At 42.7% G+C, this 14,733-nt stretch overlaps 2 protein-coding genes across 2 annotated transcripts; both read right to left on the bottom strand.

Moving 5' to 3' along the window:
• Window positions 1-3,896: 3,896 nt before the first annotated feature.
• LOC140279761 (claudin-4-like) lies at window positions 3,897-4,824 on the bottom strand. Its single transcript, XM_072374930.1, has one exon. The coding sequence runs from the start codon at window positions 4,812-4,814 to the stop codon at window positions 3,897-3,899; it is 918 nt and encodes a 305-aa protein (XP_072231031.1). The 5' UTR covers window positions 4,815-4,824.
• A 3,840-nt stretch (window positions 4,825-8,664) lies between these two features.
• Window positions 8,665-9,310, bottom strand: LOC140279762 (claudin-4-like). The gene has a single exon (XM_072374931.1). It carries the CDS (start codon window positions 9,304-9,306, stop codon window positions 8,674-8,676), a length of 633 nt encoding a protein of 210 aa, XP_072231032.1. The 5' UTR covers window positions 9,307-9,310; the 3' UTR covers window positions 8,665-8,673.
• Between the last annotated feature and the right edge of the window lie 5,423 nt (window positions 9,311-14,733).

The raw sequence follows: 14,733 nt of genomic DNA on the forward strand, positions 1-14,733 counted from the left end.
TCCTCCCTGTGAGTCTCTCTGCACAGGGATTTAATTCAGCCCTCTGAGCCCTTTGCATAATGCTGCTCCTGTGAAAAAGGCCTGGGGGGTTGAGCAGGAACAGGATAAAGAACTCAGTCTCTGTGAAGGCATCACAAGGACCTGCTAACACCCCCTCTGAGTGTGTTTGTTCCTGTTTTTCTACATTTGTGGGGTTCAAACGACCCATTAACACCACCATGCTGCTGATTGTCAAATAAAAAGAGCAGACTCACCAAAACCTGATAAAACCATGAGAAAGTATTAAAACTCTGACCCATGAAAGTGTTTCATCATTATAATGCCGTACAGGGACCTAAATCTGACTTTAACAGACAGGAAGGTTTTTAAAGGCTGTTTCTCAGAGGGTTTCAGATAATCCTGGCAGAGCTCTGAGGTCAACAAATCAACTTTAGCTGGAAGTGTTCAGGTCAAAATAAAAGCCCTGGGGTGACCGAGCCTTTTCTGCTGCTGCCCCCAGGCTCTGGAATAAGCCCCCCCCCCCCCCCCGAGATGCGTCTTATTTCTGACCTCTGACCTCTTTAAATCTAGGCTAAAAACATATTTATTTCAGATGGCTTTTAATACCCAGTAGAATGGTGACACTTTTATATTATCTTATCTTATTCAATTTTACTGTTATTTTATTGTTTTTTACTGTTATTTTATTGTTTTTTACTGTTATTTTATTGTTTTTTACTGTTATTTTATTGTTTTTTACTGTTATTTTAATGTTTTTTACTGTTATTTTATTGTTTTTTACTGTCATTTTATTGTTTTTTACTGTTATTTTATTGTTTTTTACTGCTATTTTATTGTTTTTTACTGTTATTCTATTGTTTTTTACTGTTATTTTATTGTTTTTTACTGTTATTTTATTGTTTTTTACTGTCATTTTATTATTTTTTACTGTTATTTTATTGTTTTTTACTGTTATTTTATTGTTTTTTACTGTTATTTTATTTTTTTACTGTTATTTTATTGTTTTTTACTGTTATTTTATTGTTTTTTACTGTCATTTTATTATTTTTTACTGTTATTTTATTGTTTTTTACTGTTATTTTATTGTTTTTTACTGTTATTTTATTTTTTTACTGTTATTTTATTGTTTTTTACTGTTATTTTATTGTTTTTTTACTGTTATTTTAATGTTTTTTACTGTTATTTTAATGTTTTTTACTGTTATTTTATTGTTTTTTACTGTTATTTTATTGTTTTTTTACTGTTATTTTAATGTTTTTTACTGTTATTTTATTGTTTTTTACTGTTATTTTAATGTTTTTTACTGTTATTTTATTGTTTTTTACTGTTATTTTATTGTTTTTTACTGTTATTTTAATGTTTTTTACTGTTATTTTATTGTTTTTTACTGCTATTTTATTGTTTTTTACTGTTATTCTATTGTTTTTTACTGTTATTTTATTGTTTTTTACTGTTATTTTATTGTTTTTTACTGTTATTTTATTGTTTTTTACTGTTATTTTAATGTTTTTTACTGTTATTTTATTGTTTTTTACTGTCATTTTATTGTTTTTTACTGTTATTTTATTGTTTTTTACTGCTATTTTATTGTTTTTTACTGTTATTCTATTGTTTTTTACTGTTATTTTATTGTTTTTTACTGTTATTTTATTGTTTTTTACTGTCATTTTATTATTTTTTACTGTTATTTTATTGTTTTTTACTGTTATTTTATTGTTTTTTACTGTTATTTTATTTTTTTACTGTTATTTTATTGTTTTTTACTGTTATTTTATTGTTTTTTTACTGTTATTTTAATGTTTTTTACTGTTATTTTAATGTTTTTTACTGTTATTTTATTGTTTTTTACTGTTATTTTATTGTTTTTTTACTGTTATTTTAATGTTTTTTACTGTTATTTTATTGTTTTTTACTGTTATTTTAATGTTTTTTACTGTTATTTTATTGTTTTTTACTGTTATTTTATTTTTTTACTGTTATTTTATTGTTTTTTACTGTTATTTTATTGTTTTTTTACTGTTATTTTAATGTTTTTTACTGTTATTTTAATGTTTTTTACTGTTATTTTATTGTTTTTTACTGTTATTTTATTTATTTTTTTACTGTTATTTTAATGTTTTTTACTGTTATTTTTCTTGTTTTTTACTGTTATTTTATTTTTTTTACTGTTATTTTATTGTTTTTTACTGTTATTTTATTGTTTTTTTACTGTTATTTTAATGTTTTTTACTGTTATTTTAATGTTTTTTACTGTTATTTTATTGTTTTTTACTGTTATTTTATTGTTTTTTTACTGTTATTTTAATGTTTTTTACTGTTATTTTATTGTTTTTTACTGTTATTCTATTGTTTTTTACTGTTATTTTAATGTTTTTTACTGTTATTTTATTGTTTTTTACTTCTATTTTATTGTTTTTTACTGCTATTTTATTGTTTTTCACTGTTATTCTATTGTTTCTTACTGCTATTTTATTTTTTTTACTGTTATTTTATTGTTTTTTACTGCTATTTTATTGTTTTTTACTGTTATTTTATTGTTTTTACTGTTATTTTATTGATTTTTACTGCTATTTTATTGTTTTTTACTGTTATTTTATTGTTTTTTACTTCTATTTTATTGTTTTTTACTGCTATTTTATTGTTTTTTACTGTTATTCTATTGTTTCTTACTGCTATTTTATTTTTTTTACTGTTATTTTATTGTTTTTACTGTTATTTTATTGTTTTTTACTGTTATTTTATTGTTCTGTCAGACGTGTTGTACATAAAGCACAAAGACACATCAAAAATATCGTAATTTGATAAAAAATTATGCAGCAATAGACGGACATTTAGTCCAAAAACAGACGTTGCTAAAGCTAAAGGCCTCACAGATCACCTTTAAATGCTTTTCATCACTCTGAAAGAGGTCACTGACAGCTGGTTTAGAGTTTGTTGGTGTCCATCAGGCAGTTTCCACCCTGAAAGCACAGCTTTTATCTTCCACAGTTTGGGAACCAGACGCTGAAACGTGATGCTTCTGCAGTGAAGTCATGATTCACAGAAACTGAATGTTGAATCTTCAGCAAACACTCTCTGCTTCCTCCTCTAACAACACAAACCTTTGCTGCAGCCACACTTTCTGTCAAACCAGTTTGTCATGAGGCTCGTTTCAGCCGGTTTCAGGGGCTTTCCGAGAGGCTCTTTGCTGTGAGCCACGTGTTTAATAATGTTAAAAGACTCAAATGCGTCAGGACTTTGGGCGTAAAACAAAAAAATAAGATAAAATAAGAGTACAGAAGTTTCACTGGCTGAAAATAATGCATCCTCACAGAGACTGTTGCTCAAATGCTTTAATAAAAGACTTCATGGCTACATTATACTGAATATTTTCATTAATCACATAGCATCCGAGGTAAAACATCTGAGGTGAAAAACAGCCGATAGAACGAGACAAAATAAGGCAGTTTAAGAACAGTTTAAGTTAAAGAAGTTCAGAGATAACTGTGCATCCTTCACTTGCTGATTGCTGCTTGTTTTAAGGTCAGTTTTAAGGTCACACATGAGAGGTTAAACTGTCTCCTCCTTCAGGGAGATGAAGCCGGTCCTTTTCCTCCTCCTCCTTCAGGGAGATGAAGCCGGTCCTTTTCCTTCTCCTCCTTCAGGGAGATGAAGCCGGTCCTTTTCCTCCTTCTCCTCCTTCAGGGAGATGAAGCCGGTCCTTTTCCTCCTTCTCCTTCAGGGAGATGAAGCCGGTCCTTTTCCTTCTTCTTTGATCAAAAATGATGCAGCAATAGACGGACATTTAGTCCAAAAACAGAAAGAAAACATGAAAAACAGTCTGATCCTTCATTAGTGACACAGTAAAAGGCTTCTCATCAGCAGTCTGAGCATGGAACAGGTCCATGCATCTCATGTTACAGGTATGTTTTCGCTGGGTTGGAAGATGCATCTTCCCCCCCCCCCTCTGATAAAGTCTCTTCCATCCGTTTCAGCTCAGACTTTGTTGACGGCGCCTCGCTGAGCTCGGACCTCGTCGACCGCGGTCTTTCCATCTGGGACTTTGTTGATGGCGCCCATGATCTTTCTGAGTCCTCTTTAGGTCGGACCTCCCGTGTGTGAGGCTTTGTGGCGGCTCCCGGCTGGCTCTGGGGCCCGGGGGGGGGCAGGACTCTGACAGAGGGCCCCCTGCTGTGGTGGCTGGAGCCGTTGGAGGAGCGGACCACCAGGTAGCGAACAGAGGGGCTCCTGTCTGTGCTGTGGGCTTCCTGTGGGCACGCCGAGCTGATGAAGAGTCCGCCCCCCAGAACAAGCAAGATGGACGCCCCCCAGCCAAGGTAAAGACAGGCTCCGAGCTCCCGCCGCTGAACATCCAAGGAGGCGCTGTAGAACTTCTTCACCACCGCCCCGGCCGTCCAGGAGGTGGGAATCAGACAGAGCAGGCCTGTGGCGATCAGCACGGCTCCTGCTGCTACCGCCACTTTGCCCTTCGTCCCGCCTCCTTCTTCATCCAGGAAACGGGTGCATTTACCGCCAACAAAAGCCAGAAGCAGGCCCACGCTGCCTGTGGCGATAGCGAGGACGGTCAGAGCCCGGGCAGCCTGCAGGTCAGAGGTCAGTGCCAGGAGAGAGTCGTAAGGCTTGCACTGGATCTGTCCCGTGCTCTGAACCACGCAGGTCATCCAGATGCCCTCCCAGACGGTCTGTGAGGTCACGATGGTGCTGCCCACGAAGGCCGTGACCCTCCACATGGGCAGGATGCAGATGATGATGAGCCCCGCCCAGCCCACAAGGCACAGGGCGCTGGCCAGCAGCTGCATCCCCGTTGAAGCCATGATGAGGATGCAGAAGATCTGCTGGAGAAAACCTCTCAGAGCTTTCAGAGGTGGTGCTTTTCTTGATGTTTTTGGAGCTTCTTTAGCTTCTTTAGCTTCTCTCTTCTTGATTTCTTTGGAGCTTCTTTAGCTTCTTTAGCTTCTCTCTTGGTGGTGCTTTTCTTGATGATTTTGGAGCTTCTTTAGCTTCTGAAGCTTCTCTCTTGGTGGTGCTTTTCTTGATGTTTTTGGAGCTTCTTTAGCTTCTGAAGCTTCTCTCTTGGTGATGCTTTTCTTGATGTTTTTGGAGCTTCTTTAGCTTCTGAAGCTTCTCTCTCGGTGGTGCTTTTCTTGATGATTTTGGAGCTTCTTTAGCTTCTGAAGCTTCTCTCTCGGTGGTGCTTTTCTTGATGTTTTTGGAGCTTCTTTAGAGCTTCTGAAGCTTCTCTCTTGGTGGTGCTTTTCTTGATGTTTTTGGAGCTTCTTTAGCTTCTTTAGCTTCTCTCTTCTTGATGATTTTCGAGCTTCTTTAGCTTCTGAAGCTTCTCTCTTGGTGGTGCTTTTCTTGATGTTTTTGGAGCTTCTTTAGCTTCTGAAGCTTCTCTCTCGGTGGTGCTTTTCTTGATGTTTTTGGAGCTTCTTTAGCTTCTTTAGCTTTTCTCTTCTTGATTTCTTTGGAGCTTCTTTAGCTTCTGAAGCTTCTCTCTTGGTGATGCTTTTCTTGATGTTTTTGGAGCTTCTTTAGCTTCTGAAGCTTCTCTCTCGGTGGTGCTTTTCTTGATGATTTTGGAGCTTCTTTAGCTTCTGAAGCTTCTCTCTCGGTGGTGCTTTTCTTGATGTTTTTGGAGCTTCTTTAGAGCTTCTGAAGCTTCTCTCTTGGTGGTGCTTTTCTTGATGTTTTTGGAGCTTCTTTAGCTTCTTTAGCTTCTCTCTTCTTGATGATTTTCGAGCTTCTTTAGCTTCTGAAGCTTCTCTCTTGGTGGTGCTTTTCTTGATGTTTTTGGAGCTTCTTTAGCTTCTGAAGCTTCTCTCTCGGTGGTGCTTTTCTTGATGTTTTTGGAGCTTCTTTAGCTTCTTTAGCTTTTCTCTTCTTGATTTCTTTGGAGCTTCTTTAGCTTCTGAAGCTTCTCTCTTGGTGATGCTTTTCTTGATGTTTTTGGAGCTTCTTTAGCTTCTGAAGCTTCTCTCTCGGTGGTGCTTTTCTTGATGATTTTGGAGCTTCTTTAGCTTCTGAAGCTTCTCTCTCGGTGGTGCTTTTCTTGATGTTTTTGGAGCTTCTTTAGAGCTTCTGAAGCTTCTCTCTTGGTGGTGCTTTTCTTGATGTTTTTGGAGCTTCTTTAGCTTCTTTAGCTTCTCTCTTCTTGATGATTTTCGAGCTTCTTTAGCTTCTGAAGCTTCTCTCTTGGTGGTGCTTTTCTTGATGTTTTTGGAGCTTCTTTAGCTTCTGAAGCTTCTCTCTCGGTGGTGCTTTTCTTGATGTTTTTGGAGCTTCTTTAGCTTCTTTAGCTTTTCTCTTCTTGATTTCTTTGGAGCTTCTTTAGCTTCTGAAGCTTCTCTCCTGGTGGTGCTTTTCTTGATGTTTCTGGAGCTTCTTTAGCTTCTGAAGCTTCTCTCTAGGTGGTGCTTTTCTTGATGATTTTGGAGCTTCTTTAGAGCTTCTGAAGCTTCTCTCTCGGTGATGCTTTTCTTGATGTTTTTGGAGCTTCTTTAGCTTCTGAAGCTTCTCTCCTGGTGGTGCTTTTCTTGATGTTTTTGGAGCTTCTTTAGCTTCTGAAGCTTCTCTCTTGGTGGTGCTTTTCTTGATGTTTTTGGAGCTTCTTTAGCTTCTGAAGCTTCTCTCTTCTTGATGTTTTTGGAGCTTCTTTAGCTTCTGAAGCTTCTCTCTCGGTGGTGCTTTTCTTGATGTTTTTGGAGCTTCTTTAGCTTCTGAAGCTTCTCTCTCAGTACATTACTTTCACCACATGCCTCGGTTTCTGTGCACTCCTTCTTCTTGCTGCATGTCTCAGTCTCAGGAACGAGGAATTCTTTCTGAGCGCTGCGGTTTGTCGTCCTGCCTCTTGTACCTTTAACCCAACTCCAGGTGTGTCTTGCTTCAGCTGAATCTCATTTGTTTACAGCTTATTTCCATCTGTCCCTCCCCTTTTGTGTCCCTGACAACTCTTTTTGCCACCGGAGCGGCTGCCTGTGAGCTACTGCTCAGGTGCGGAGGCACCACACCTACTCTGGTGGGAAAAGAAAGGGGGGGGGGTGAGGCGGTGACATCATTTCCTGCCTTTCTTCTTATCGTCACCTTTTATTTTATTTTATTTATCTGACTGAATGAATAAAGGAGGAATGAATAAGAAACAGACCTCTGGAGTCTTTTATCTTCTCTGCTCTGTTGAAATGCTGAATATCATTTGATTTAATTAACTGTGAGCTCATCACCTCTCAGTTTAAGGTAATAACTGCTCTTCCAGGCTGAGTCTTTGTGACACTGGAGGACGTGAAACACAATATCCTGGGAGGAGACCTGCTTCATTCAGTCTGTTGAGCAGGAAAACCGGTTTGAAAAATGCAAACAGCTCTGCGTGGTTTTTGTGAGCATTTGAATGGACGTTTCCCTCCTTTTCTGCTTCCTCTTCAACTCTTCTCTCTCTTTGCTGGATATCAGCAATAAAACTTCATCTTTTTGTCCCGTTCTGTCCTGGCTGCAGCTTCTTTGTGGAAATATTTCAGTTTACGGGGATTATAAAGATATAAATGATCTTTATAAAGATAATTATAGATATAAAGTAAGATTATAAAGTTCGCCTGCTGCCACACATGAGCTGATATCTGATGTTACTCAAGGCTGAAATGGTCACAGCATCCCCATCAGGACACGGGACCGATGCCCGTCCCAGACTGTGGAGAGTCTCACATCATCTTTATTAATGATAATAATCATTCTATAATAAGAATAAGTCAGCTGTTAACATGTTACACTCACTTTTCTCCTGTCATCTTTAATAAAACGTTTTTCCTACATTTCTACGACACTTTGCCTCTTCTTCGTTGGTGTTTTATCACCTCATCTAAAACATTATGACACAATGGATTGCATCAAACCTTGTTTTTTAATGTAAATTTAGAGAATCTACATCTGTTGATGGTGAAGGTGGGAGCTGAACTCATGAGATTCATCAAAGAATACCGTTTGCATGACCATTTGACCCGTTTTATTCCCTGAAGTCTATATATGGGCCTAACTTCCTCCTGAGTTCATCCATGAGCCCAGAGGGGATTTTCATCTTCATGATGGAAATCAGCCTTAAAAGTTTAAAGAAACAACAACACACGAACACAGGGTTACTATTCAGTCTGTTTATTAGGCCTTGTGTCTTTGGCTGGCAGGAAACACACTTACAAAACCTGTTTGTAAGGATTCTTTCACAAAACCGGATCCTCTCAGCATTTTTCTTAGCTTTTGTCATCACTGATCCTGCCATTCAGAGAAGAATGTGAGCGACACGCAGTAACTGCAAATATACAGAATATTTAAGAACAACAACATAAACTGAAATAAATCAAGAGATTAACAATATTCTGATTCCATGACATCATTTTATAAGCAAACATTTGCTTTAAGTTAAAGCAGCAGAGTAGGATTTTCTGATTTTTCACAGTGAAATTAGGTCAGTGGGTCAGTGAGTCTGAGAAAAAACATGAGCAAAAGCAAACAAGAACAACAGAAGTGGCTATAAAAGTTTAGAATAATAATCATTCATAAACAGGTTGTTAAAGTGCGAGGGTTCGGAAACTAAAGCTTGAATTCACACCTCCTCCTCGTTTGGTCGTTTTGTTGGAACTGGAGCGACTCGACCCAAAATAAAGCCGTAAGAAAGGCTGTGTGGGAGATCTAAACGTAGGCCTTGCTGCTCTCCATAGAACGAGCCTTGGAGTAGCGAACATCGTAGTCACTTTCATCACTGGGGGGGCAGGAGCTGCAGAGAAGGCCTCCGCCCAGGAACAGCAGCCCTGCAGAGGCCCAGCCGATGTAGAGCGAGGCTCCCAGCTCCCTCTTCTGAGCGCTGATCAGGACCGGGTTGTAAAAATCCCGGATGATGGTGTTGGCGGTCCAGCAGACGGGGACGAGCACCAGGAGACCCGCGATGATGAAGACGACTCCAGAAGCAATGGCCACTCTGCTCTTCTGCCGTTCTTCCTCCACAAAGTTGGTGCACTTGCCTCCAGCGACACCCAGCAAGATCCCGAAGACCGCGGCGATGATGGCGATGATGACCAGGGCCCTGGCGGCCTGCAGGTCCTGAGGTAAGGCCAGCAGCGAGTCGTACACCTTGCACTGCATCTGGCCGGTGCTCTGGGTCACACAGTTCATCCACAGGCCCTCCCAGATCACCTGCGAGGTCACGATGTTGGAGCCAATGAAGGCCGTGACTTTCCAGGTGGGGACGCCGCAGATGATGATGCTCCCCAGGAAGCCGATGATGGCCAGCGCCAAACCCAGGATCTGCCTTCCTCCTGCTACCATGTTGAAGCTCTAAGACTTAAGACTGCGAGTCCAGAGGAGTTTCTTTGTTGAGATGAGAGAGCAGGTACTGGTTTTTATCAGGGGAGGCTGCCTCTCGCCTCCCTTCCTGTCGGCTGGTTTTGAAGGCAGAGGAGGGGTTGAACTCCTCTGATTCTAGGCTGAAACCAGTTTGTGGAGAAATCTCACCAAACCGGATGGCTTCACAGCAGGAAAAGGACACCAGAGTTTCAGGACCATGAGGACAAAATCACAGAAATGTAGCTGCAGCAGCACAGTGTCCTGATTGGTAAAGAGAATTTAAAAAATGGCTAAAAGCTGTAAAGAAATATTCAGCTTGGATGAAACAAAGTGTGCAAACAGGAACTAACCAGGTGACCAAAGTGGAAAAACACGTCACCGCTCTGTTGTAATCTCAGTTTCACTCAGTTCCTGCTTATAAATTATTCTTTAATTCCTAATTACTGAGTTTAGGAATCAAATTTCTCTTTTTCTGTTATTCACAGTTACTCAAAACAAGAGCTTCTAAATTCCCCCCAGATAGACCATGTGACCCGGGGTGAATATGTGGCCAATCGATACCAGAAGCTCTGAGGCTGATAGCAGATCGGAATGAGACTGTAGGGATCCTCCCTTCTCTCCTGAGTCTGAACACAGAACGCTTTGGACTCAGGTTGTTGTCTTATAACATTCAGCAAAAAGCTGATCAGACCCTGCTTTCACCAGCTGAACTCCACTGATTCTGATCCGATTTCATTTCTTTTTTCTCTTCAGCAAATTCAAATTTATTAGGACTTAATTAAAGAAACACATGGGAACCCAGGCATCATACTCATTCAGTCAAGTCAGAATATGATTGGTCCACTTTGTCAGAATATTCTGGTAAAATTATTTATTAGTTTTTAATTATTTTTTAAAGATAATGTGAAAAAGAACCATTGCAGCTTTAACTAAAGGGAATATGTCATTTCTTTCAACACTTTGCTCTGTAAACTTGCACTTTTAAACATTTTTACACAAAAAGTGGTGTGTTTAAACTGCTTTTTTAACTGTACTGTTCATCTTTGGAGCTCTGGGGACTGCAATGTTTTCAGAGCCGGTCCTGAAACTGCTTTAGGCCGCAGAATCCGTGCAGAAAAGACGCGTTCGCTGCCCGCTTATCGCGCCATGTGTGGAGCTGCAGAACAGCAGCAGAAGCGGAACAATGAGGCCTGTGTCCCGCAGGCTGTGCGCTTTGGCCTGCTGTCATTTTCAGAGCCTCCGCGTGAAGCTTTATTACCGGTAAATGCACCTATTGTAGCCAGAAGTGACGCGTGCGCCCCAGTGTTGCGTTTAAGTGTCACAGAGGTGGTGGGACACAGGACGGGATGCTGATTAAACACTTTCACACTGGACTCATGCAACGCACGAGTTAGATGTTAGTGGGTGTTTAAAATTAGCTTAAAATGTCAACCAGACACTGTGTATAAAGGCCTCCAGGCCGGAGAACCGAACCCTGTGGGGAAGTGTCTTCAGATGCAGCACCACTGGGTCCAGTCCTAAAGTTCATTAAACACCTCTTAAACAACTGTTTAATCAAATAATAATAATGCAAATAATGATAATAATTGTAGTAATAATTGTAGTAATAATTATAATGATTAAAACAGGGTTAGAGGCTCTGATAAATATATATATAACCCTGTAAACCCGCACCGATAGGCTTCAGCTCCATATATATATATATATATATATATATATATATATATATTCCACCCTCCTGATAAAAATAATTGGTTCTGAAAAGATCCTGACCACTAAATGTCCTCCAGTACAATACATGTGTCGTAATTTCTAAACTCCCCAAATCTTTATAAAGTTTCTGATTCACATCAACTCTTAAGGCTCCTATTACAGCTAATATTATTAATATCTCTCAACCACCTCATCTTGTGACGCTCTGATGTAAAACACACAAAACCAGGTAAGTAGTTTGTGATTTTAGTGCTTAAATGTAACTGGACAGCAAGAGGAAATAAGAGAGTGGAGCCATGGTGTCAAATGTAAAAAACAAAGTACACAACAATGTCTTTACACTGGTGTTAAACCAGAGTTTCCCAGGAAAAGGTCTAATATGTTAATTATCTACCAGCTAACAAGGTTTTCTTTATCGTTCCTTCATCATTTCATATGATCTGACCCTGAATGCTGCCTGACTACACAATATAGGCTAAACTTGGACAAACAGGATGTGAGGCTTTGATTGATCTCTTGTTTTCTCTCCAATGAGGAGTTAGCATCAATTAACATGTGAAGAGACGCCATCAGTGACCTCACTGACAATCCTTCTCAGAACCTTCCCAGCAGTGTCCCTTAACAATTTGATGGATTACAATCCAACGTATGCAGTTCACTTCATGGTCGTACCACCAAGCAAACGATGAGCTGCATTCAGAGACTTATATGCACTTGGGCTCATCATACCTCTCCTCATATGAAGATGAAACATCTAAAGGATCAGAGCCAAAGCAGCAGAATAATGGACTGAACTGAACGCTGGAGCTGTTCGGCTGAAAGTGGTGGGAAGGTTGGGATTTCTTCACCTCCTCAGGAAATGCACTAAGAAGGAGGGAAGCACTCACTGTAGAGGGCAGCACTCACTGTAGGGGGCAGCACTCACTGTAGGGGGCAGCACTCACTGTAGGGGGCAGCATTCACTGTAGAGGGCAGCACTAACTGTAGAGGGCAGCTCTCACTGTAGAGGGCAGCACTCACTGTAGGGGGCAGCATTCACTGTAGAGGGCAGCACTAACTGTAGAGGGCAGCACTCACTGTAGGGGGCAGCACTCACTGTAGAGGGCAGCACTCATTGTGGAGGGCAGCTCTCACTGTAGGGGGCAGCACTCACTGTAGGGGGCAGCACTAACTGTAGAGGGCAGCACTCATTGTGGAGGGCAGCTCTCACTGTAGAGGGCAGCACTCACTGTAGAGGGCAGCACTCACTGTAGGGGGCAGCACTCACTGTAGGGGGCAGCACTAACTGTAGAGGGCAGCACTCACTGTAGGGGGCAGCACTCACTGTAGAGGGCAGCACTCACTGTAGAGGGCAGCACTCACTGTAGGGGGCAGCACTCACTGTAGAGGGCAGCACTCACTGTAGGGGGCAGCACTCAGGGTAGAGGGCAGCACTCATTGTGGAGGGCAGCACTCAGTGTGGAGGGCAGCACTCACTGTAGGGGGCAGCACTCACTGTAGGGGGCAGCACTCAGTGTGGAGGGCAGCACTCAGTGTGGAGGGCAGCACTCACTGTAGGGGGCAGCTCTCACTGTAGAGGGCAGCACTCACTGTGGAGGGCAGCACTAACTGTAGAGGGCAGCACTCAGTGTGGAGGGCAGCACTCACTGTAGGGGGCAGAACTCACATTAGAGGGCAGCACTCACTGTAGAGGGCAGCACTCACTGTAGGGGGCAGAACTCACATTAGAGGGCAGCACTCACTGTAGAGGGCAGCACTCACTGTAGGGGGCAGAACTCACTGTAGGGGGCAGAACTCACATTAGAGGGCAGCACTCACTGTAGAGGGCAGAACTCACATTAGAGGGCAGCACTCACTGTAGGGGGCAGCACTCACTGTAGAGGGCAGCACTCACTGTGGAGGGCAGCACTCAGTGTGGAGGGCAGCACTCACTGTAGGGGGCAGCACTCACTGTAGGGGGCAGCACTCAGTGTGGAGGGCAGCACTCAGTGTGGAGGGCAGCACTCACTGTAGGGGGCAGCTCTCACTGTAGAGGGCAGCACTCAGTGTGGAGGGCAGCACTCACTGTAGGGGGCAGAACTCACATTAGAGGGCAGCACTCACTGTAGAGGGCAGCACTCAGTGTGGAGGGCAGCACTCAGTGTGGAGGGCAGCACTCACTGTAGGGGGCAGCTCTCACTGTAGAGGGCAGCACTCACTGTGGAGGGCAGCACTCAGTGTGGAGGGCAGCACTCACTGTAGGGGGCAGAACTCACATTAGAGGGCAGCACTCACTGTAGAGGGCAGCACTCACTGTAGAGGGCAACACTCACTGTAGAGGGCAGCACTCACTGTAGAGGGCAGAACTCACATTAGAGGGCAGCACTCACTGTAGAGGGCAGCACTCACTGTAGAGGGCAGCACTCACTGTGGAGGGCAGCACTCACTGTAGGGGGCAGAACTCACATTAGAGGGCAGCACTCACATTAGAGGGCAGCACTCACTGTAGAGGGCAGAACTCACATTAGAGGGCAGCACTCACTGTAGGGGGCAGAACTCACATTAGAGGGCAGCACTCACTGTAGGGGGCAGAACTCACATTAGAGGGCAGCACTCACATTAGAGGGCAGCACTCACTGTAGAGGGCAGAACTCACATTAGAGGGCAGCACTCACTGTAGAGGGCAGCACTCACTGTAGAGGGCAACACTCACTGTAGAGGGCAGCACTCACTGTAGGGGGCAGAACTCACATTAGAGGGCAGCACTCACATTAGAGGGCAGCACTCACTGTAGAGGGCAGCACTCACTGTAGAGGGCAACACTCACTGTAGAGGGCAGCACTCACTGTAGAGGGCAACACTCACTGTAGGGGGCAGAACTCACATTAGAGGGCAGCACTCACATTAGAGGGCAGCACTCACTGTAGAGGGCAGCACTCACATTAGAGGGCAGCACTCACTGTAGAGGGCAGCACTCACTGTAGAGGGCAGCACTCACTGTAGAGGGCAACACTCACTGTAGAGGGCAGCACTCACTGTAGGGGGCAGAACTCACATTAGAGGGCAGCACTCACATTAGAGGGCAGCACTCACTGTAGAGGGCAGCACTCACATTAGAGGGCAGCACTCACTGTAGAGGGCAGCACTCACTGTAGAGGGCAACACTCACTGTAGAGGGCAGCACTCAGTGTGGAGGGCAGCACTCACTGTAGGGGGCAGAACTCACATTAGAGGGCAGCACTCACATTAGAGGGCAGCACTCACTGTAGAGGGCAGCACTCACATTAGAGGGCAGCACTCACTGTAGAGGGCAGCATTCAATGTAGAGGGCAGCACTAACTGTAGAGGGCAGCACTCACTGTAGAGGGCAGCACTCACTGTAGGGGGCAGCACTCACATTAGAGGGCAGCTCTCACTGTAGAGGGCAGCACTCACTGTAGGGGGCAGCACTCACTGTAGAGGGCAGCACTCACATTAGAGGGCAGCACTCACTGTAGGGGGCAGCACTCACTGTAGAGGGCAGCACTAACTGTAGAGGGCAGCACTCACTGTAGAGGGCAGCACTCACTGTAGAGGGCAGCACTAACTGTAGAGGGCAGCACTCACTGTAGAGGGCAGCACTAACTGTAGAGGGCAGCACTAACTGTAGAGGGCAGCACTCACTGTAGAGGGCAGCACTCACTGTAGGGGGCAGCACTCACATTAGAGGGCAGCTCT

Source organism: Leuresthes tenuis, unplaced genomic scaffold (genome assembly GCF_036924035.1).
Source record: "Leuresthes tenuis unplaced genomic scaffold, fLeuTen1.0.hap1 SCAF_21, whole genome shotgun sequence".
In the NCBI taxonomy this organism is placed as follows: Eukaryota; Metazoa; Chordata; class Actinopteri; order Atheriniformes; family Atherinopsidae; genus Leuresthes; species Leuresthes tenuis.

Excerpts from the sequence above, each read along its gene's own strand:
- LOC140279761 (XM_072374930.1), bottom strand. The coding sequence starts at position 4,814 with ATGGCTTCAACGGGGATGCAGCTGCTGGCCAGCGCCCTGTGCCTTGTG.
- LOC140279762 (XM_072374931.1), bottom strand. The coding sequence starts at position 9,306 with ATGGTAGCAGGAGGAAGGCAGATCCTGGGTTTGGCGCTGGCCATCATC.